Source organism: Tamandua tetradactyla, chromosome 23 (assembly GCF_023851605.1).
Source record: "Tamandua tetradactyla isolate mTamTet1 chromosome 23, mTamTet1.pri, whole genome shotgun sequence".
Classification (NCBI taxonomy): domain Eukaryota; kingdom Metazoa; phylum Chordata; class Mammalia; order Pilosa; family Myrmecophagidae; genus Tamandua; species Tamandua tetradactyla.
This window is the reverse complement of record NC_135349.1, coordinates 8,264,446-8,287,391: the sequence shown is the minus strand read 5'-3', so window position 1 is coordinate 8,287,391 and position 22,946 is coordinate 8,264,446. Positions and strand designations below refer to the sequence as shown.

Genomic DNA, 22,946 nt, shown 5'->3' with positions numbered 1-22,946 from the left:
ATATAACCATTTATATACTATTTTTATAGCCGTGCACCTGTGTAGCACTTTTCATAACATAGTTAATAGCCAGTACAATTTATGTTTATAGCAAGTTCTTTCTTTGGAAATGGGTTGGGGTTCTTCTATGTAAGAAAAGCAAAGAAGGAAAAGACCATGCTCATATCTTTTGTTATATTTTAAACAGGCCTCTGTAACCATGCCCTAACAACACACTGTAAATATGTAAGTTGAACATAACACTGGCAGGTGCTGGGGCCATCTCTGCACTCTGATGATTTTTTAAAATGGAATTCCTGTACTTGTGTTGCTTTTTTTTTTTTTTTTACTGGTTATAGGAAGGAAGAAATAAACAATCAACACCGCCCCCCCCCCAAAAAAAAGAAGTAAAAATAAAGGAAACCATACAATATTTGTTCTTTTGTTTTTTACTTATTTGGCACAACATAATGCCCCCAAGGCTCATTTACCCCAATACATGCCTCATTTCTGTAGTTCTTTTCTGTGGCTGCACACTAACCTATCATATATATCACCTTTCTGCTTCTCAGTGAATGTATCCTTTGGCTACCTCTATCCATTGGACATGATGGATAATATCCAAAATAAACAATCCATGTCTCACAGAATCCTCACTTATCTGTGCAATCATCAACATTCTCAATTTTACACAATTTTCACTGCTCTAAAGAGAAAAATAACAGATAAACATACCCTCACCAAAAAGAAAATCTAAACCTCCCCTTAGCTCTTCCCCCCCACCATTACCCCCTGGTATTGCTGCGGTATTGCTAATGTCTCCCTGTTAACTGCAGACCACAGCATGCAATAGTAGTTTTCTCCCTGTACTCCTCCATTATTGACTCTTTGCACAAGATTCATGCCTTTGGAGTAGTTCATGCAAGAACTTATTTATGCTTGTAGGGTTAATTGCTGGAATGCATGGCTCTATACAACCCCTTTCGCCATATTCCCCTTCAATATGGCAATATTACTTATAACCCCACTAATGAACTACCATCACGTCTATCTATTCCCTTACATTTAAGTTCAACCTCATCAGGTAACTGTTTACCTATCTCTAGTTTTTGTGTATCTCTAGGTCCCCTGGATCCCACATTATAAGCCTCTGAGTTTACTTTTGACCATCATACAGTATCTATTGAAATCATACAGTATCTATCCTTTTATGTCTGGATTATTTCACTCAGCATTGTGTCTTCAAGTTTCATCCATATTGTCATATGCTTCTGGACCTCATTTTGTCTTTGCTGCATAATATTCCACCATATGTATATGCTACATTTTATTTATATACTCGTCTCCTGATGGAGACTTGAATTGCTTCCATTCTTTGGCAACTGTGAATAATGCCACTATGAACATTGGTGTGCAAATGTCTGTCGTGTCACTGCTTTCAGCTCTTCTTGTTCACACTGAATAGTGCTATTGCCGAGTCACAGGGCAACTAGATATTTCGTTTTCTAAGGAACCCCCAAAACTGTGTTCCACAGCAGCTGTACCATTATGCATTCCCAAAAGCAGTGAATAAGTGTTTAAATTTTTCCACATCCTTTCCAATATTTGTAGTTTCTTGTTTGTTTAATAGCAGTCATTCTTACAGATTCTTATCTCACTGTGGTCTTTATTTGCATTTCTCTTGTAGATGATAAAGATGAGCAGCTCTTCATATGCTTCTTAGCCATTTGTAATTGCTCTTCAAAAAAATGTCTATCCATATCTTTTACTCATTTTAGAATTTGCATGATTTATTTATGTATACAGGATAACAAACCTTTATCTGATATGTGGTTTCCAAATATTTTCTCCCATTGAGTTGGCTGCCTCTTCAACTTTTTGACAAAGTTCTTTGAGGCACAGAAGCATTTGATTTTGAGGTGTTCCCATTTATCTATTTTTTTCTTTTGTTGCTTGTGCTTGGGGGTAGTTTAAGAAGCTACCTCCTATTACTAGACCTTGAAGATGTTTTCCTATATTGTCTTTTAGGGGTTTTATGGTACTGGCTCTTATATTTAGGTCATTGATCCACTTTTATCAAAATGATCAAAACTGAGTACGGGTCCTCTTTCATTCTTTGTATGCCACTAAATTTTAAAATCTGGATAAAATTGACATATTCCCAGAAAAGTACAACTTCCCAAAATGAAACAAGAAAGAGAAAATTTGAAAGTTCTATATCTAGTAAAAATTTGAGTATTTATTTAAAACCCTTCCCACAAAGAAAACTCCCAGACCCAGATGGCTTTAATGGTGAATTCTTCCAGCTCTTAAGAAGAAATAATGTTGTGGGGCGCACCATGCTGGGTTTTGTCACCCTGATTTTAGCTAAGTTTTCAGCAATGGAAAAATTTCTCAACCCTTCACAATAACATCAATCTGAAATAAATAATTTGAGAGAGTTAAAAAGAGACACTCCCCAACGCATTTTATAAGGTCAGCTTGATTCCAAAACCCGGAAATGCATTGCAAGAAAGGAAAATTGTAGCCCAGCTCCCTTATGAATTTAGATACAAAATTCTGAAAAAATGTGAAAATTGAATCTAGCCATGCACATAAAGGATGATACCTCATAACTAAGGTAGGTTAGTTTCAGAATGCAAGATTGAATTAACATTTGAAAATCAGCCTAATTCACACATTATTAGAACAAAGGAACAAAATCTTATGATCAAAAAGAGGGAAGAGTGAAATGAGACAAAATAAAGTGTCAATGACTGAGAGATTCCAAACAGAGTCGAGAGGTTATTCTGGAAGCTATTTTTATGCATTAAATAGATATCACCTCGTTAGTCAAGATGTAATGGAGAGGCTGGAGGGAACTGCCTGAAAATGTAGACCTGTGTTCCAGTAGCCATGTTTCTTGAAGATGATTGTATAATGATACAGCTTTCACAATGTGACTGTGTGATTGTGAAAACCTCGTGTCTGATGCTCCTTTTATCTACCTTATCAACAGACGAGTAAAACATACAGAATAAAAATAAATAATAGGGGGAACAAATGTTAAAATAAATTTAGATTGAAATGTTAGTGATCAATGAAAGGGAGGGGTAAGGGGTATGGTATGTATGAATTATTTTCTGTTGTCTTTTTATTTCTTTTTCTGAATTGACACAAATGCTCTGACATGATCATGATGATTATGCAACTATGTGATGATATTGTGAATTACTGATCATATATGTAGAAGGGAATGATCATAAGTTTGTTCGTGTTTGTTGTTATATTTAAAATCAAAAATAAAAAATTAATAAAAAAGAGAAACAAACAAAAAAGAGCTGAGCCCATCCCCCCCTAAAAAAGCATGAGCACTCCCTTTCAGCTGAAAAGAGGTCCCTTATACCTCCTTTCTCTAAGATCAAAACAAAAAGGAAATTAATGAGCAAGAGAGCTGTTTGAGGTTATCTTCTTTCTGCAAACACCCTCCCTAGCTGTTCTAGTTTGCTAGCCACTGGAATGCAATATACCAGAAACAGAATGGCTTTTAAAAAGGGGAATTTAATAAGTTGCTAGTTTACAGTTCTAAGGCCGAGAAAATGTCCCAATTAAAACAAGTCTAAAGGAATGTCCAATCTAAGGCACTCAGGGAAAGATACCTCGGTTCAAGAAGGCCAACAAAGTTCAGGGTTTCTCTCTCATGTGAGAAGGCACATGGCGAACAAAGTCAGGGCTTCTCTCTCAACTGGAAGGGCACATGGCCAGCAAGGCGTCATCTGCTACTTTCTCTCCTGGCTTCCGGTTTCATGAAGCTCCCGGGGAGACATTTTCCTTCTTCATCTCCAAAAGTCACTGACTAGTGGACTCTCTGCTTTGTAGTGCTGCAGCATTTTCTGTTGTCTCCAAATCTCCCATTCTCCAAAATGTTTCTTCTTTTATAGGACTCCAGAAACTTCTCAAGACCCACCCGAATGGGTGGAGACATGGCGTCACCTAATCCATTTTAACAACCACTCTTGATTACATCACATCTCCAGGGAGATGATCTGGTTACATTTCCAAACACACAAACAATACTGAATAGGGATTAGAAGAAGCGTCTGCCTTTACAAAATGGGATTAGGATTAAAACATGGCTTTTCTAGGGGACATACATCCTTCCAAACCTGCATGCTAGACTTACCATCTCTTTGCTGTTAATATCCAAATCGATAACTCCAGCCTAAATTTTACTGCTGGGCAGGTGCTGTGATGGTTAATTTTATGCATCAACTCGGATAGATTATGGTGCCCAGCTGGTTGGTCAAACACTAGCCTAGATGTTGCGATACAGGTATTTTGTAGATGTGATTAGTATCTACAGTCGGTTGACTTTGTAAAGGAAATTACCTCAAGGATATGGGTGTGTCTCATCCAATCAGCTGGAAGCCTCAAGAGCAAAGATCCTGATTCCAAGTAAGGAGAAGGATGAGGAGGAAGAACAAGAGGAAGGAGAGAAGGAGAAGGAGGAGGAAGAACAGAAAGAGACACAGGTCAAAACTTATCAGGTTGTACTTTATGTATGTGCAGTTTATTGTCTATCAATATTATCACGATAAAAACATTCAAAAAAACCTTATGATCATCTCAATAGACTGAGGAAAAGTATGTGGTAAAACTGAACAAATATGAATAATAAATGAAAAGTTTTAACTAGCTAGGAATAGAAAAGAACTTTAAAACTTGATAAAAATCTACAATTGATAGGTTGCTTCATGGAAATACATCGAAAACTTTCAGTCTGAGACTGGGAACAACACATAGATGCCTGTTATCACCATTTACATTCATCATTGTACTGGAGGTACTAGCAAAAACCCTAAAATAAGAAAAAGAAGTGAAATGGATAAGGACAGGAAAGAAGGGAATGAAATTGTTCTTATTTGTAAGCAACACAATGGATACATAAACCTTAAACTTTCTGGATTTTAAAGAATCGACAGAAGACTCGGTAAACTATTAAAATTAATAAATGAATCCAGCAAAGTTACTGGATACAAAGTAAATACACAAAAATAAATTTTATTTATGATATATCAAAAAATATCAACTACCTAGGAATAAGCCCAAGAACTTCCACAGAAAAAAAAAATGGAAACATTACTAAATGGGAGCCCTGTGCAGCCGTGGGCGGTGGAACTTTGGAGTAATCCAGAATGGCTACTCTAATCTTTGTTGATAAGGAAAATGGAGAACCAGGCACCCACGTGGCTCCTAAGGATGGGCTGAAGCTGGGGCCTGGGCCTTGGGTGAGAGCCCTTGATGAGAGAGCTCAGGTTTGAATACCATGTGCTGGCGAAGTATTTGATGCTCCACCAGCTTTACCTAGAGCTGCCAGAAAGGCTTTGAGAACTGTCAACAGAGCTACAGAAAAGTCAGTAAAGACTAACGGACCCCTCAAATAAAAACAGCCAATCTGGACTTCCGAGCCAAGATGGCGGCTTAGCAATGTGTGCATTTTAGTTCGTCCTCCAGAACAACTACTAAATAAACAGAAACAGTACAGAACAGCTCCTGGGGCCATGTCAGTGCCCGGACACAGCGTACCCCAGTCTGGACCAGCTGCGAGCCCCCCCAGAACCATGAGTTCCTCAAGCCGCGGGTGGCCTCCCCCACAGGCTTCTTCCCAGAGGGGAAAGGAAAGAGACTTTACCAGCAGCAGAGGTTGAGCCCAACCAAACGCCAATTGTGGAATTATTTAACAAATTCTGACTACTAAAAGAGGGCCCCCAGCTCAGGTGAACCTGGTCAAAGCAGAGGTCTCTCATTTTTGCACTGGCGCCAAGGCAGCAGGGCTGACGGAAAAAGAAAAAGAAAAAAAAAAAAAAAAGGAAACACAGGTTTTTGTGGCTGTGTTTCTACAAAGGCTTGACTGCCTTTGGATACAGTGGCAGGGCTTCTCAGGCTGCAACTGCCCCAAGCATAGGCAGAAACAAGCTCATTTGAGGGCTTGTCTGGAGCCTGTGCCTTCCCCAGGGGAGGGGTGAAGCCCAACTCAGGTGGAATCCCTCCCTCAAGGAATTCAGACAGCAGGCCTTGGTAATTTGAAGCCATTAAAACCAGCCTACAACCTCTCCTCTGTCTCCACCACGTTCCCAGCTGGGGGAGTCCACCAAAATTAAAGGTACCACATCATCTTATGCTGGTGGGACTTGCAGGCAGACAAGCGCCACATACTGGGCAGGATAAGAAAACCAGAGCCCAGAGACTTCACAGGAAAGTCTTTCAACCTGTTGGGTCTCACCCTCAGGGAAAACTGATGCAGGTGACTCTTTCCTCCTGATAGGAGGCCAGTTTGGTCTGGGAAAATCCAGCTGGGGTCTATAATACCCAAGTAGACCCTCCTAAGGGTGTGGAGGGAAAAGCACCATACAAGCAGGGCAAGAAACAAGAAAACAAGAACTGAAAAATTCTCCTCTGTTAAATAAAACCTAAGCTAGAGGTTCAGATAAAGCTGAACTGAATGTTAAAGAACAGATAGACAACAAATTCATCCAGCAAGAAAACCCTAGATAAAAGAAGTGAAAGCAATCTCCATAATAAACTAATTAAGGTAATTAAATGCCTAGACACCAGCAAAAAATAATATATCACACTAGGAAAAGTGAAGATATGGCCCAGTCAAAGGAACAAACCAACAATTCAAATGAGATATAGGAGCTGAAACAATTAATTCAGAATATATGAACAGACATGGAAAACCTCATCAAAAACCAAATCAATGAACTGAGGGAGGATATAAAGAAAGCAAAGAATGAACAAAAAGAAGAAATTGAAAGTCTGAAAAAACAAATCACAGAACTTATGGGAATGAAAGGCATGGTAGAAGAGACAAAAAAACAATGGAAACTTACAATGGTAGATTTCAAGAGGCAGAACATAGGATTAGTGAACTGGAGGACAGAACATCTGAAATCCGACAAGCAAAAGAAAATATAGGGAAAAAATGGAAAAATATGAGCAGGGACTCAGGGAACCAAATGACAATATGCAGTGCATGAATATACATGTTGTGGGTGTCCCAAAAGGAGAAGAGAAGGGAAAAGGAGGAGAAAAACTAATGGAGGAGATTATCACTGAAAATTTCCCAACTCTTATGAAAGACTTAAAATTACAGATCCAAGAAGTGCAGTGTACCCCAAAGAGAATAGATCCAAATAGACGTACTCTAAGACATTTACTAATCAGAATGTCAGAGGTCAAAGAGAAAGAGAGAATCTTGAAAGCAGCAAGAGAAAAGCAATCCATCACATACAAGGGAAGCCCAATAAGACTATGTGTAAATTTCTCAGCAGAAACCATGGAGGTGAGAAGACAGTGGGATGATATATTTAAATTACTAAATGAGAAAAACTGCCAACCAAGAATTCTATATCCAGCAAAATTGTCCTTCAAAAAATGAGGCAGAAATTAAAATATTTTCAGGCAAAAAAATCACTGAGAGAATTTGTGACCAAGAGACCAGCTCTGCAAGAAATACTAAAGGGAGCACTAGAGACAGATACGAAAAGACAGAAGAGAGAGGTGTGGAGAAGAGTGTAGAAAGGAAGACTATGAGTAAAGGTAAAAATAAGGAAAATTAGATTAGACATATAAAATCCAAAAGGCAAAATAGTAGAAGAAAGTACTACCCATGCAGTAATAACACTAAATGTTAATGGATTAAACTCCCCAATCAAAAGACATAGACTGGCAGAATGGATTAAAAAACAGAACCCATCTATATGCTGTCTTTACTCAAAGGACATGAAGCCAAGGACACAAATGGACATTTGCACACCAATGTTTATAGCAGCATTATTTACAATTACCAAGAGATAGAAACAGCTAAAATGTCCATCAACAGATAGGTGGCTAAATAAATTGTGTTATAGACATACGATGGAATATTATGCAGCTGTAAGACAGAATAAAGTTATGAAGTATGTAACAACATGGGTGGACCTTGAGGACATTATGCTGAGTGAGATTGGCCAGAAACAGAAGAACAAATACTGTATGGTCTCACTGGTGTGAACTGACATTGTTGAATAAACTTGGAATATTTTGTTGGTAGCGGGGACCATCAGAAGATAGAAATAGGGTAAGATATTGGGTAATTGGAGCTGAAGAGATACAGATTGTGCAACAGGACTGAATATAAAAACTCAGAAATGGACAGCACAATACTACCTAACTGTCATACAATTATGTTCAAACACTGAATGAAGCTGAATGTGAGAATGATAGAGGGAGAAGGGCTGGGGGGCACAAATGAAATCAGAAAGAAAGATGGTATAATCTAGGAATGCCTAGAGTGTATAATGATAGTGACTAAATGTACAAATTCAAAAAATGTTTTTGCATGAGGAAGAACAAAGAAATGTCATCACTGCAGGGTGCTGGAAATAGACGGTAATTAATATTTTAAAATTTCATCTTGTGTGTGAGACTAAAGCAAAAAATGTCTATTTGGTACAAAACTTACATTTTGACTATTGCATCTCCTAATATAATTTATGTAGATAGTTGGTTGAACAACATAAGTACATGGAACCTTGGGTAGGACATGAGATTTTGCTGGTTTGTCCAGAGTGGTGCCCCGATGAATCCCAGAGTGATTCAGTCAGTGAGTGGAAAAGTATTTGCAAAGTCCCCTTCGGGGAATGGTGAGAATGGGGGAAAATTCAACCTCCCCAAGTTGAATTCTTGATATTTTCACAAGCAGTGTGGACAACCAAAGCTGTAGGCTGAGCCTCCAGTCTTGGGGTCTGTTCATATGAAACTTAACCCCGCAAAGGATAGGTCAAGTCTACTTAAAATTTAGGCCTAAGAGTCACCCCCAAGAGAGCCTCTTTTGTTGCTCAGATGTGGCCTCTCTCTCCAGCCAACACAAAAAGCAAACTCACCACCCTCCCCCTGTCTATGTGGGACATGACTCCCAGGGGTGTGGACCTTCCTGGCAACGTGGGACAGAAATCCTAGAATGAGCTGAGACTCAGCATCAAGGGATTGAGAAAACCCCTAGAATGAGCTGAGACTCAGCATCAAGGGATTGAGAAAATCTTCTTGACCAAAAGGGGGAAGAGTGAAATAAGACCTAGTGTCAAAGGCTGAGAGATTCCAGACAGAGTCGAGAGGTTATCCTGGAGGTTATTCTTATACATTAAGTAGATATCACCTTGTTGTTCAAGATGTAGTAGAGAGGCTGGAGGGAACTGCCTGAAAATGTAGAGCTGTGTCCCAGAAGCCATGTTTCTAGATGATGATTGTATAATGGTATAGCTTTCACAATGTGACTGTGTGATTGTGAAAACCTTGTGTCTGATGCTCCTTTTATCTACCTTGTCAACAGATGAGTAGAACATATGGAATAAAAATAAATAATAGGGTGAACAAATGTTAAAATAAATTTAGTTTGAAATGCTAGTGATAAATGAAAGCGAGGGGTAAGGGGTATGGTATGTATAATCTTTTTTTCTTTCTGTTATCGTTTTATTTCTTTTTCTGTTGTCTTTTTATTTCTTTTTCTAAATCGATGCAAATGCTCTAAGAAATGATCAATATGCAACTATGTGATGATATTAAGAATTACTGATTATATATGTAGAATGGAATGATATGTTAATGTTTTTGTTTGTTGTTAATTTTTTTAATTAATAAAAAATAAAAAGTAAACAAACAAACAAAGAGTGAACCGAGTATACATTCAAATAAACATAAATGGCAAATTGTGATGAATGTTAGGAAGAAACAGCACCAGGCACTCTGAAGGTGCCTCACAAGTTACAATGCCCTGGTTTGGGGGATCAGGGAAAAACTCCTCTGAGGAAGCAATGCTTGTGTTCAGGTCCGAAGAGACCACAGGAGTTAATTGGGAAGAAGAGTTAGGATCAGGGAGGAGAATTTCGGGTAACGTACACAGCATACAAGTGCCTTGCGGTGGGGAGTTGTGCAAAAAGGGGAAGGGTGGAAGGATGAAGAGAAACGTCAGGCGAGGTCAAACAAGCATGGCATTGGAGACCTTGGTTTTAAAGAGGTGGCCTTTCATGTAGTAAGACACCACTGAAGAGTTTTAAGCAAGGAAATTGACGCTCGTACTCAGATCTTAGGGGTATTGATGGTTTTGCTTCCAACAGTGGTCTTTTCTGGGTTCGAGGTGGGAAAACTTGATTCTACAACATTCTCCCCCTCTCCATGCTTCCAGCCAGAATGCAGTATCCTTTCCTTTGCTTTTTGTCTTCCAGCAAATTCTGTACCTCTCTTAGGCTTTTAAGCTGGGGAACATTTAACATTTGGATGACCTTCCTGAGAATCAGGCTGGCAGGACGTTGTGGAAACTGACAAATAGAAAAGAATGGCAACAGTAAGAACAAATCTTAGCTCATACCCCGAAAGTGTGCGGGTTGGGGGTGACAGAACTAGGCTTGCTGGGTAGAGGTGCTGCTGGAGGGGAACTTATAGGTCAAGTCAGCTGTTACTAATTATAACCGAAGCCTAGATAGAGAGAATTGCTGAAACTTTTCCTTGCTACACAATGTCAATGCCTCCCTTAAGCAGAGTTTAACTCACCATTGGATAGTGCTTTGGGGTAAAAATAAAATAAAATAATCACTTTTACCTACATTTCAGCATTTTAGCTCCAAAATGAGCCTAAAGTGGTAAGAAGGGCAAGAAGTATAGAAGAAATGGAAGGTCAACCAACTCTTATGTGCCTGTGCCACCCCGCTGGTGGGTTACTAAGCCACCACTGGAATCGGTGCTCTGTGACGTCCAAAACTTTGAACTCAGTAGTTCTCAATCCTCCTTCACAGCCAGTCGCTTAACTTGCTCTCTGAATCGCCTACTTCCCAGGTCTACCAAGTCTCTCACCCAAGCTGGAATTTGGATCCACACGCGTTTAGTTTCACCTTTTTTTCTCCCTCCTCTCCTTTCACTCTACATTTTCTACCAGTTCCCAACACCAGGAAAATACTTTCCTCCACCCGAATGCTGAGTCCAGCCAAAATTTATCCAGTGAAGCTGAACTTTCTGGTTGAAACACATTGGTGGATTAACAATCCTTTATCCTTGTCAAAGAGATCTGTTTGAGGACTACTGCTGCTCTGTGGTGACCTCGAGGGGACACAGGGCTCTCGAGAAGCCCACGTAAATAGAAAGCCTGCGACACAGAAAAAACAGTTCTAACTGCATTTTAAAGATGTGTGGAAATGGAAACTACCTTTCACTGCCAGTGGGAGTTTTTGTTACTATTATTAAAAGATATTTTTCTAAAATTACATTTTTCTGTTTGTGGCTTGTATAAGAATTGATCCGTTACTGCTCTGAGTTGTTTTGTTTGGTTCCAGTAAATTTTCCATTCAATACAAACCACACCGGATGGGACTTTAATTGCACGATCGAATTAGAAGTCGTAGCAAGCAGACCAAATTGCCGAAAAATGATTGCCAATTCAAAGAAAAACATGTGTTTTTCTTCTTTGAAAGCTGATCTGATGAAAACCAGTTTGCCAAATGGCTAATTTTCCAAGTCATTTAATTTACTTGTTTCTTTTGTTTATGGCCAATAAAAGGAGTAAACATGGACAGTATCTTGCCTCTAAATTTAAAAGGAAACCTCTATTGAAACTATATTTAAGATGATGTTTGTAGAAAATGTTTCATAAATACCTTCCATAGAGAAGTTCCCTTCTATTCCTATTTACTACGCGTTTTTATAAGAAATTAAGGTTGAATATTGCTAATTTTTCTGCATCCAAGATACATTTTCTTATATCCTAATATTTCAACATTTAAATATTTTCTAAACTTAAGTCACAGAGTTTGATATTTTATACACATTTGGGTTCAATTTGGTCTTTTGTGATTTTAACATTTATACAGAAAAATGGCCTAGTAATTTCCTGTTCTCACACTGTCCTTGACTAGTTTTGGTGGCAAGGTTTGGGCTTCATAGAATTGGTTTGGCCTCATAGAACTGTTTTTTCTGAGGATACTCCCTCCCTTTTTTCCTATTCTCTTCCAGAGTTCGGATAAGACTGGAATGAAAGTTCCTTGAAAGTTCTGAAAAATTTGGGTCTGCTTCAATGTTTTTAAAAATTATACTAAGTTCTTTTTTTCTTCTTGAGTTACTTTTGTTAAGTTATATTTTTCTGGAAATCTGGATATTTCATCCAAGTTTCAAATTTCTTACCAAAGAATTGAGATTTTTTTTTTTACCTTTTCTGGTTACATTTTAATTAATTTTTTAATTAGAAAATTCATAGGTTTACAGAAAGATTATGCAGAAAATAGAGTTCCCATATGTGCCGGTTGCTCAGTTGGTTAGAGCACCAAGGTCTTGGGCTCAATACCATTCCTTCAATGGGCATTAAAAAAAATTTATCAAGATGTAGTGGAGAGGCTGCAGGTAACTGCCTGAAAATGTAGAGCTGTGTTCCAGTAGCCATGTTTCTTGGTGATGATTGAACAATGATATAGCTTTCACAATGAGACTCTGTGATTGTGAAAACCTGGTGTCTGATACTCCTTTTATCTACCATATCAACAGATGAGTAGAACATATGGAATAAAAATAAATAATAGGCGGAACAAATGTTAAAATAAATTTAGTTTGAAATGCTAGTGATAAATGAAAGCGAGGGGTAAGGGGTATGGTACGTATAATCTTTTTTTTTCTGCTATCGTTTTATTTCTTTTTGTTTTCTTTTTCTAAATCGATGCAAATGTTCTAAGAAATGAATATGCAACTATGTGATGATATTGAGAATTACTGATTGTATATGTAGAATGGAATGATATGTTAAAATTTTTGTTTGTTGTTAATTTTTTAAATTAATAAATAATTTTAAAAAATTTAATAGACCTTTTAAAAATTGAAGTGAGCTTCAGTGCTATGCTGCTATCACCTCTATCCAGTTCCCAAACATTTTAATTACCCCAAACATAAATCCCATACCCACTGAACAGTCGTACCCACCTCCCCACTGCCCCCAGCTCACGGAAAATGATGGAGAGGAACCAGTATGGATATAAAGGAAAAATCTGGTATAGTGGTAATCAGAGACAAAATAGTTGAGGGGAGTCCTTAAAAAAAAGACACCTAGGGCACTATATAATACACACAAAGGGGATTTTGGGTAAGTGGAACTGAAGGGATATAGATTGTGCAACAGGACTGATTGTAAAAATTCAGAAATGGATGGCACAATACTACATAATTGTAGCACAATAATGCTAGTAAACTCAATGAAGCCGAATGTGAGAATGATAGAGGGAAGAGGGTCTGATGTTCATTTTATCTATGGTATGGAGAAATGATAAAAAAAAAAAAAAGGATTTAAAATAAGTAAATAGGGCGGGCCACGGTGGCTCAGCAGGCAGAGTTCTCGCCTACCATGTCAGAGACCTGGGTTCAGTTCCTGATGTCTGCCCATGTAAAATAAATAAATAAATAAAAGGGGGAACAGATTGTTAAATAGAGTAGATTGAAATACCAATGAACAATGAAAGGGGTATAGAAAAAAAGTAGGGGAACAGAGGTTAAAATATATTGCATACTAGTGATCAATGAGAGGGAGGGATAAGGGGTATGGTATGTATAAGTTTTTTTCTTTTTATCTCTTTTTCTGGAGTGATGCAGATGTTCTAAAAAAATTATCATGGTGATGAATATACTATTATGTGATGATATCGTGAGTCACTGATTTTACACCATGCACGGAACGTTTGTTAAGAATGTTCATGTTTGTATGTTGTTTTGGTTTAATAAAAAATAATTAAAGAAAAAGATTCTACAGATGTCCCATGCACTAGAGTAACTTTCCAGAAACTTACAATCTCCAGATGGGTCCCTGGACCAGGTAAGCCTTGCTACAGAGACAGGCCAGCCTTCCCAGAACATCAGATAGTTCTATCTTCCTACCCCTTATTATTAACAGCTCTTTCAACATGAAAAAGTTAGAATGGGCATAGCCCAAATAACCCTAAAGAATGGGTGAAAGATTAAAGGTGATGGTGGAGTTACACAGAGAAGGTAGGGTTTAACAAACATGATTGCTGAACTATATTGATATTTCTTTTCCTCTTCAGTATCTTAGAGCAGCTAGAAGTAAAACATAAAATGGTGAAATTGGTACCCGTACCAAATTCTGAAATCTATTCTACAACTTAATTGTTGTGCCGTGCTTTGAAATTTATTACATTTTCGCATATTTTCACAAAAAAGAAAAAAAAGTGATGATAAAAAAAGTATATTCCTTCTACCGAAAAGTTACCAAAGCATCAAAATCAAAAATAAAAGATCCTACTTTTTGTTTGTTAAAGAATAAGCAAGGGTGAATAAGCCAACACAACAAATATATCATAGAATTGCACTTTTTAAAGATATTTTTAATATACTTTTGCTTATTTTATTTTCAACATGAGAAATTACTGAAAATGACAATTTGCCTTGTACTGGTGTTAAAAATATTTTCCCTGAATCAGCTGAAATAAGAATGTGTGATGGCTAAAAATTTTCCATGAACTGTCTTCTATATGTAGATTTGGCTTCACCTTTTAAATGAAGAAGTGCTGTGAAACTTTAAATTTCAGTTCGTTTGTGTAAAGTTAATCTGCTCAACAGTCTCTATCACCTTTTTTTCTTTCTACCTGAAAACAGTACATATAGTACTGCCTATGTTATTATCCCTCCCCTGTATTGTGCTGACTGGTGCCTACTATTTCTTATAATGTCAAGGAATCAAAGATTCTTGTGATTGAAATGGAAAGAGCAGCTTTTTCCCAATCATTAGTGATAACTTCATATGTCTGTTTTCAAAATACAATTAGGAAAAAAGAAAATATATATATATATATATTCCTTCTAGCCTCCAATGTTCTGGAGCAGCTAGAAGAAAAAATTTGAGAGGACGGTATGGTAGCCCATGACAAACTCTAGGATCTGTCCTGTAACTACTTGTTGAAGAGTGCTTTGAAAACTATTGCTTTTTTCTTTCTTTGCTTTGTATATAGGTTATACTATACAATTTAAAAAGTTAAAAAATAAAATAATACTTATAAAAAACAAATAAACTTGAGAATCTTTAAATTCTAAGAACTAGTGGAAAAGGATGACGTAAAGACAAAGGAAATGATAGAAGTGACACAAAGGATTCATAGGTGGACAAGAAAGTATGGGGGAGGGGCTGCTCTTTTTCTGATGGTAAAACGGGGTGCAGGTGCTGACCCACATTTACTGAAAAAGTGGCTTGAATTGGAGATAGCTGGGAAGAAAAGCGTTTACTTCTCCAACAGAGAAGTGCTGCCCCCTTCTGGGAAAGCGCTGGGAGTGGTGTGGTCTGATTGACAAGAGCTGCTTGGGCTGCTGGAAATGCATAAAAGACTTGTCCAGCAGCATTTGAGACCTAGTTAGAATGAAGATAAACTTTTAGCATCACCAATTCATGCACATTCTAAGATAGATAGAAACAACCACCAAAAAAAAAAAAAAAAAAAAGTCCAGATTCCTTGCAGCTCCTTCCGTTCACAGATCCCGTGAACCTGGGCTAGCCAGACTCACTCGCTACGACCAATAGAATGTGGTATCAGTGACATAGGGCATGTTCTGAGCGTAGGCCTCAAGTGGCCTGCAGCTTCTGTTCTAGTGGTAGGAACATTTCTGCCTCCATGTGAACAAGCCGGGGCTAGCCAACTGGAGACTGGGAAGCCAGGTGGACAGAGGCTCCAGCCATCCCAGCCGTCCCAGCAGAGGCACCAGATGCTAGACCAGTCCAGCTAGCTCATTCAGCTGCAGTTGCTGAGGGTCACATTTGCATGGCTATCACTATTAATGTTTCGCATTTACATTGGGGCAGTATGATTTTCAACGCGATTTCCTGTTTTTATTTTGGCCGACCCTCACAGGAACATTCTTTCCATTTCACCAATGCGGCCCCGAGGTCCCAAACAGGGCTGAGCCAACCCCGGGTCCTCTTTCAGTTGCAGAGACAGGCAGAGTGACGCTGGTAACGGCAGACAGAAGGGACACTCTGCCGCAATGGAAAACTCGCCTTTCCAAAGATTTGGAGGCGACCACCCTCGACTTTCGGCCGCCAACTCCTTAGTTAGCTTGGAGGGTTTCCTGACATGAATCCCTCCCAGGACCATCTGGAGCAGGGCGGCCTCCTAGTCTTCGACAGCGGGATTCTCCCGGCTGTTCCCCGGACCTTTTGTCTCTGGCTGCGAGGCTTCCCTGACCACCCTAAAAGGGGCCCCGTGACCAGGCACCACCACGTCGGCAGCGCCTAGGACCCTCTTCCGGCTCCGCTCCTGGGCCACCGGATCCTCGCTCAGCGCCTGCCAGGAGTCCTCGTCCCCTTCGCGCTCAAACACGTCGCCCGCCACCACCACGGTGCCCAAGGCCGTACCCGCCACCACCAAGCTCACGTCCCGCTGGCCTCCATGGCCCGGCGTGGCCCACACCTCGAGCCCCGGCCCCAGCCGCAGGGGACACTCCTCCCCCAGCCCGTGGGGAAGGTAGAGGCCCCCTGGGAGGCAGAAGTCGTGCAAGACCAACAGAGCCGCTCCCGGGAAGAGCCCCAGGTTCCCGATGTGATCCGAGTGCCCGTGGGTCCCCACCACCAGAGTCACGTCCCCCGGGGCCACGCCCTGCCCCGCCAGGGCCCCCAGCAGCGCCTCCCGAGCCCAGGGGCCCCCAGTGTCCACGAGGATGGGGCCACGGGCCGCCTCCTCCAGGGAGGTCATCGCCCCGCCGTGCCCGGACGGGGGCTCTCGGTGGCTGGAGGCCGGGCCCCAGGCCTGGGGCAGGACCAGGGTCACGGAGCCATCCGCGCGCATCGCGCCGTTGCCTCCCTCGGGCTCCGCGTAGCCCCGCAGCAGAACCACCACGGAGTAGGGGTCGCCAGGCACCAGCAGAGGGGGGTCGCCGCGCAACGGCTCGGTCCACACGAGGCTGCTCATGGCCACAGAGGGTCGGGCTGGGGCGGGGAAGAAGCAAGTGAGGCTGTGTCTCCGCGTCACCACACGTCCGGCTCTCCCCGCGGACCACGTGGCATCTCCAGTTCTCACCCCCAGGCACTCGTAAGGTGGTATCGCCCTCAACTCCCTCCCGAAGATGGTACTTCCCAACCGTCCCTTCCTCCTACGTTCCCGCCTCTCCGTCAGCGACCTCGGCCCCCGGCCCGCCACTGTCCCGCGGAAGGTCCGCAGCCTTCACTCTCCAAAAAATATCAGTCTACTCTCTACCTTGGGTCGAGTTTTATCAGGTCTTACCCCTGGAGTGAAAGACAGCGGAAAAACGCAGTGGGGGCAGGTTGTCCTCTGTGAGCCTCCGTACAACCAAGTACGTTGGCCAAAGTAGCGCCGTCCGTGGACTCTTCAATCCCGCACATCCCCAAACTTGTGGCGGGGGCTGCGCAGACCTACCCTAAGGGAGTTTTCGCGATCCCTGCCGGCCTCTTTGGGATGGGTAATTACAGTGCACCATTAGCTTCTATCAAAACTGCGGCCAGCTCTTTCCGTGCCTAGCGCAGCCATGGCTCGTGGTCCAAAGAAGCATTTGAAGCGTGTAGCAGCTCCAAAGCATTGGATGCTGGACAAACTGACGGGTGTGTTTGCTCCTCGTCCATCCACTGGCCCCCATAAACTGAGAGAGTGTCTCCCTCTCATCATTTTCTTAAGAAACAGACTTAAGTACGCCCTAACAGGAGATGAAGTAAAGAAAATCTGTATGCAGCGGTTCATAAAGATTGATGGCAAGGTCCGAACTGATATAACTTATCCTGCTGGCTTTATGGATGTCATCAGCATTGACAAGACAGGAGAGAATTTCCGTCTGATCTATGATACCAAGGGTCGTTTTGCTGTTCATCGTATTACACCTGAGGAGGCCAAGTACAAGTTGTGCAAAGTGAGGAAGATCTTTGTAGGCACAAAAGGAATCCCACATCTGGTGACCCACGATGCTCGTACCATCCGCTACCCTGATCCCCACATCAAGGTGAATGACACCATTCAAATTGATTTGGAGACAGGCAAGATTACCGATTTCATAAAGTTTGATACTGGTAACCTGTGTATGGTTACTGGAGGTGCTAATCTGGGAAGAATTGGTGTGATCACCAACAGAGAGAGACATCCTGGTTCTTTTGATGTGGTTCACGTGAAAGATGCCAACGGCAACAGCTTTGCCACCCGGCTTTCCAACATTTTTGTTATTGGCAAAGGCAACAAGCCGTGGATTTCTCTTCCACGAGGAAAAGGTATCCGCCTCACAATTGCTGAAGAGAGAGACAAGAGGCTGGCAGCAAAACAGAGCAGTGGGTGAAATGATCTTTAGGTGACATGGATGGAGAAAGAACTCTTTGTGTGGCTAATTAATAATAAAGTATGATTAATTGCTCCTGAAAAAAAAACTGCAGCCAAAGGCCATATTATCTCTGGGAGACCCCACAGGGACCAGCTATAATGTGTGCTCGACAGTGAGGTGAGCAGTGAGCTGAGGGATTATTTGAAACTTTGGGCCCAGCTGATTTTTTTTTTTTTAAGTTTAATAGCGTTATAGAAAATTTGGCACCTGTGAAATTATATAGTGTGTCCTCGGTGAAATTAATATGAAGTAGTCCAAGTATCTATCCTGCCTAATTTATCAGCATCGTCCTGCCCCCATCCATTGTCCCCTTCTTGTTCAATTTGCCGGCACGCAGACCTCCTGGAAGCAGATAGTGTGAATAGGTCGTAGAGGATATCCGCTCCGGCCTCTTGCAATGGTATAAAAACTAAGACCTAAAGAGGCAAAGTAACTGTCCCAAGGCCCTTAGCCTTGCAGCCACTGCTGACCTCTGGAGGTAGCAGAGATAAAGGGGAAAGCCTTCCATACTGTCACTTCCCGTATCTGCCAGTTAAAGGGCTGGGTGGCAGGCAGAGGGCTTGTCTGTTGAGGCAGGTCTTCTACCTGCTCCTCCCATCTTCTCCCCATGTGAGAAGCTATGCCATGCAGCACCACCAGGAATACTGCCTGGGACCAGATGGAAGACTACAGCTACAGGCTCTGGACTGGGGTCACTCACACACAAACACACCCTCTTAAAGCTGTGGAGGCAGGGAGAGTTCAGATGTCAGAGGATTCTTCCCCATGACCCCTGTCCCTCCTGAGGGCTCAAAGGCAAGCTTCAAAGGTCCTCTGGGTCATGCTTGGGGTGGCCTGGCATATTATTCATCTCTTCCTCCTCCTGCTCCTCTTCTTCCCCTTCTGTCTTTTCTTGCCCATCTGTGATCTCCTTCTCCTTCCCTGTCCAGGCTTCCTGTAGACATGCTAGATTGAGTGAGAGAAGGCAATTTAGATAGATATAGGGAGTAGGGGCGGTTTTGGGTAAGTAGGAAAGGGGCCAGTCCACACATTTACCCGTTTCTGCAGCTGGGAGCACATGGTCTTCACAGAGAAAGTGCTGTAGAGGCTGCTCCTGGTGGTGGAAGTACCAGTCTCCCACGACATCTTCAAACTCCTCCAGCATAGTCTCACACTGACCAAGAGGAAGAAAGAACCAGAAAGGTGTCCGCTGTGCTGGGGTTTGAAAACCCTCTTCTCTGCTCTCTACTCCTTGTCTCCCCTACCTGAGCTGATTGACCTTGGAGGCAGCCTGGAGGGTAAGCCTGGTTTGCTAGATGTGTGATCCTCCTTCATTCAAACATTTACTAGTACCTACTCTGTGCCAAGTAGGTTACCTATTAAACTTTGGGTCTCAGTTTCTTGCCTGTAAAATGGTTATAGTACCCACCACATTGGGTGTCTTGTGGTTCTGACTCAGGCACATGCCATGTGCTCAATAAGCAGTAGTGGTTATTAGTAGTCTCTGTTACCGCTTCTTGACAGGCTTCAGGGCCAACATCAATTGATGGCATAGTCTTCACTCTTGCCACTTCTTCCCCCTTCTCTCTGGGCAGAGGTGGACATCCCCTCCAGTCAATCCTAGGACCTAGCTTCCCTCTCAGGTTCCCTTGCAGTGTAGTATCCCATCATACCTGCTTCTTAAGGAACGTGACCTCCACGCTGGGCTCGTCCCACAGCTCCAGAGGGATCCCCAGATCCACCTTCACCCCTTTCTGCACCAGGCCTTTGAGGGTTGCCATGGTCTGACTCTGACCCTGGGAGATGAGGAATTTGGTATTAGCCCAGCCCACTGCCTGCTTTTCCCTTCCCCTTCCCTACCACATCAGTGATGTCATCTACTGGAGATTCAGGGCTACATTCCATGAGGGTGAGATGTGGAAGGCTGATGAGGGGAAGGTATATTCTGGAGCTGGGGGAGGTTGGGCAGACATCTCCCCAGGACTTCTGGGAATATAGGTCACTGTTTCTGAAAAGTGGCATTCCCATCACGGCTGCCCCATAAAGGGTCTGACCTTGGCATATCTCAGGGAGCCCTTGCGGTCAGCATGAACGCTGTAATCCAGGATCTGCTCACATAAATTCTCCAAGGCCTCTTCTAGCCTCGTCTCCCTGTGGGAAGAGGGGAAACAAAGACTTCCTAGATGCTGTAGGAGTTCCCAGCGCTCTTTCAGGGCTTGGATGGTGGAGAAGCACCAAGAAAGACTCACGAAACGCTGTAAGGAACATGTCTTTTCCTCTTGCCTGTGTCCAGCACCTGTCCCAACTCCAGTACCTCTCGAGACTGGCCAGTTCGACTCAGGTTCTCCTGTAGCTCCAGGCTCAGCAGCTTACAGACTGGTGGAGGAAAGAGAGGTCCAAGGGGTCATGAACGACAAATACATACAAGCAACTCAATCAGCAAATGACCAAAGGCAGCACAGTGCAGACTCTGGAACCAGACTGGTGGGAATCCTGGTTCCCACTTCGCAGCTGTGTGAAAATCTCACTGTGCTTCCATTTCTTCATCTCTAAAATAGAGATAATACAAGTACCTCTTTTATAGTGATGTGGTGAGGATTATATAACTGCTGTTATTCTGCAGTTACTTATTGAGCTCCTTCTGTATGCACACTAGCAATAGAGCAGTAAGACCCACAATACCTATCCAAGTGATGTTGCCCAGGTAGTTGTGGAAAGACAGACGAACAGATGATGGCACCCTACACTAAGGGTTCAGACCAAGACTCTCATTAGTAAATACAAAATTCCTTCAATGGTCATTTACTGACCTCTTATTAGACTGCAGTGTGCTTAAGGGTGAAGTCTGCTCCACCACTGTCTTTTCAGCACCTATCACGTTACCTGGCACATGGTGGGTCCCAAGAAAGGGAATGGCCTAGACAGAAGTGACAAGTAAATGATACACTGGGGCAAATGACAAAAATGTCCAAAATGTACTAGGCACCATGCTAGGACCTGGGGAAACAAAACCATCCCCCACTGTCTCAAGGAGCTAGTGGGAGATGACAGATGAAGAAGAAGGCTTCCAGGGGAGGTGACATTTAAACTGGGTCTTAAAGAATAGATAGGAGCTTGCCAGATTCAGATGAGAGGGTCACTCCAGGCACGGGGAAGAGTAAAATGCAGAGGCACAGAGGTACAAGAGGATGAGGCAGGTTCAGTGACCAGTATGGCTGATGCATGTGGCACTTTAGCGATGGGGGGGGGGGGAGGATGGAAAGGTAAAAAAGGTTGGGAGCAAACAGCAAAGAGATTTATATGCTATGCTAGAAACTAGCTGTTTCTGATCATAGTAAGAGGCCTGTGGCGATGCCAAAGCAAGGACTGAGTCAATTAGGACTATGTTTAGAAAGACTGATGGAAAAGTGGGGGGAGAAGCACACGAAGGGGAGGGGTCAGAAGTAAATGAGAAAAAAGCTGAGGATCAAGGCCTGAGGGACACTGATATTTAATTGATATTTAAATGCAGTGGGGGTATGAGAAAAGGGATCCCAGGAAGAAATGAAAGCCAGGAAGACACTCAATTCTCCAGCACTGGAGTGTGCCGGCCCAGCGTGGTCCAAACTGATGCAGCCACAGAAGCTGCTGCTTGCTGTAAAAGCCATACAATACATGCCCTCGGCAAAGCACACACTGTTGGAGAACTTCTCAGCAGTGAAGCATCCTCCTACCTTGTTTATGAGCTTCAAGGGCAGAGTTCCTACCCTCCAAACTCCCTCAGGGGTGGGCATGGGCCTGTAATTTAGGAGCGTCTCTGCCGGGGTGAGGTAGAAGATGTCCACAAAGTATCAGCCTCACACACCTTGCTCTGCAAGATCTGAGTTCTCCAGACTTAGATCCGATGACATGGGGGAAACACACACACAAACTGAATATGCTCAGTAGAGTGGGCAGTCCCAGGCAGAAAGTTCCTGAACTACAATTCCCACAAACTATCGGAGCCCATGGCAGCCGGATAAGGGGTCTCCTTCCGGTTGTCTCGTGAGAATTGGAGTGCCACAGTTTGAGGGCAGCACTTTGCGATCCCTTCCTTGACCCCATTCGAATTTTGCCAAATTCCACGAGACCCTCCCTCTGAATTTCAAGGAGACCCATCACGGTCCATTTGGTCGTGTCAGTTCTTGGTTTAACACCTCTGCAGGCCTTTTACCGTGATCAGAAATCAGATGTCGATTTTAGTGGAGCCTACAAGCCTCTCTGCCCTAACCTTTCTAACCTTTCCATTCTCACTCCCTCAACCCAAACGTGTCCCCAGCAGGGGCAGGCGGGGCAGGGGGCTACGGAAAGGGGCTGATGACTTTAGATACCTTCGCATTTGCTGGGCAAGCGTTCTGTGTCCTCATCCTCCTCCTTCGGCGTCCCAGCCCAAGCCCCGAACACGGTCAAAATGAAAAGCAACGTTCCCAACAGCACAGGTCCCATGACTAAGTGCGGTCCGCAAATCACCATCTCCCTACCCTCAAACCAACTCCGGCAGGGTAGCGGGCCCTTTAAATTCAGAGGTGGTGGGCGGCAACCTGAAATCCAGCCTGGCACCGGAAGCGCGTGCGCCGTGCCAATCCCATAGGGGCGGGACCTCA

The 22,946-nt window shown here is 42.6% G+C and overlaps 3 protein-coding genes across 3 annotated transcripts; 1 reads left to right on the top strand and 2 right to left on the bottom strand.

Annotated features, from left to right (window-relative positions):
* Window positions 1–15,834: 15,834 nt before the first annotated feature.
* MBLAC1 (metallo-beta-lactamase domain containing 1) lies at window positions 15,835–17,121 on the bottom strand. The gene has a single exon (XM_077140722.1). It carries the CDS (start codon window positions 16,935–16,937, stop codon window positions 16,143–16,145), a length of 795 nt encoding a protein of 264 aa, XP_076996837.1. The 5' UTR covers window positions 16,938–17,121; the 3' UTR covers window positions 15,835–16,142.
* On the top strand, window positions 17,116–18,382 carry LOC143667021 (small ribosomal subunit protein eS4, X isoform). Its single transcript, XM_077140723.1, has one exon. The coding sequence runs from the start codon at window positions 17,512–17,514 to the stop codon at window positions 18,301–18,303; it is 792 nt and encodes a 263-aa protein (XP_076996838.1). The 5' UTR covers window positions 17,116–17,511; the 3' UTR covers window positions 18,304–18,382.
* CNPY4 (canopy FGF signaling regulator 4) lies at window positions 17,246–22,931 on the bottom strand. Its single transcript, XM_077140725.1, has 6 exons — window positions 22,674–22,931; window positions 20,574–20,700; window positions 20,379–20,475; window positions 19,998–20,120; window positions 19,381–19,498; window positions 17,246–19,290 (listed from the first exon to the last, which is right to left on the bottom strand). Exons 1-6 carry the CDS (start codon window positions 22,813–22,815, stop codon window positions 19,148–19,150), a joined length of 750 nt encoding a protein of 249 aa, XP_076996840.1. The 5' UTR covers window positions 22,816–22,931; the 3' UTR covers window positions 17,246–19,147.
* Window positions 22,932–22,946: the final 15 nt, after the last annotated feature.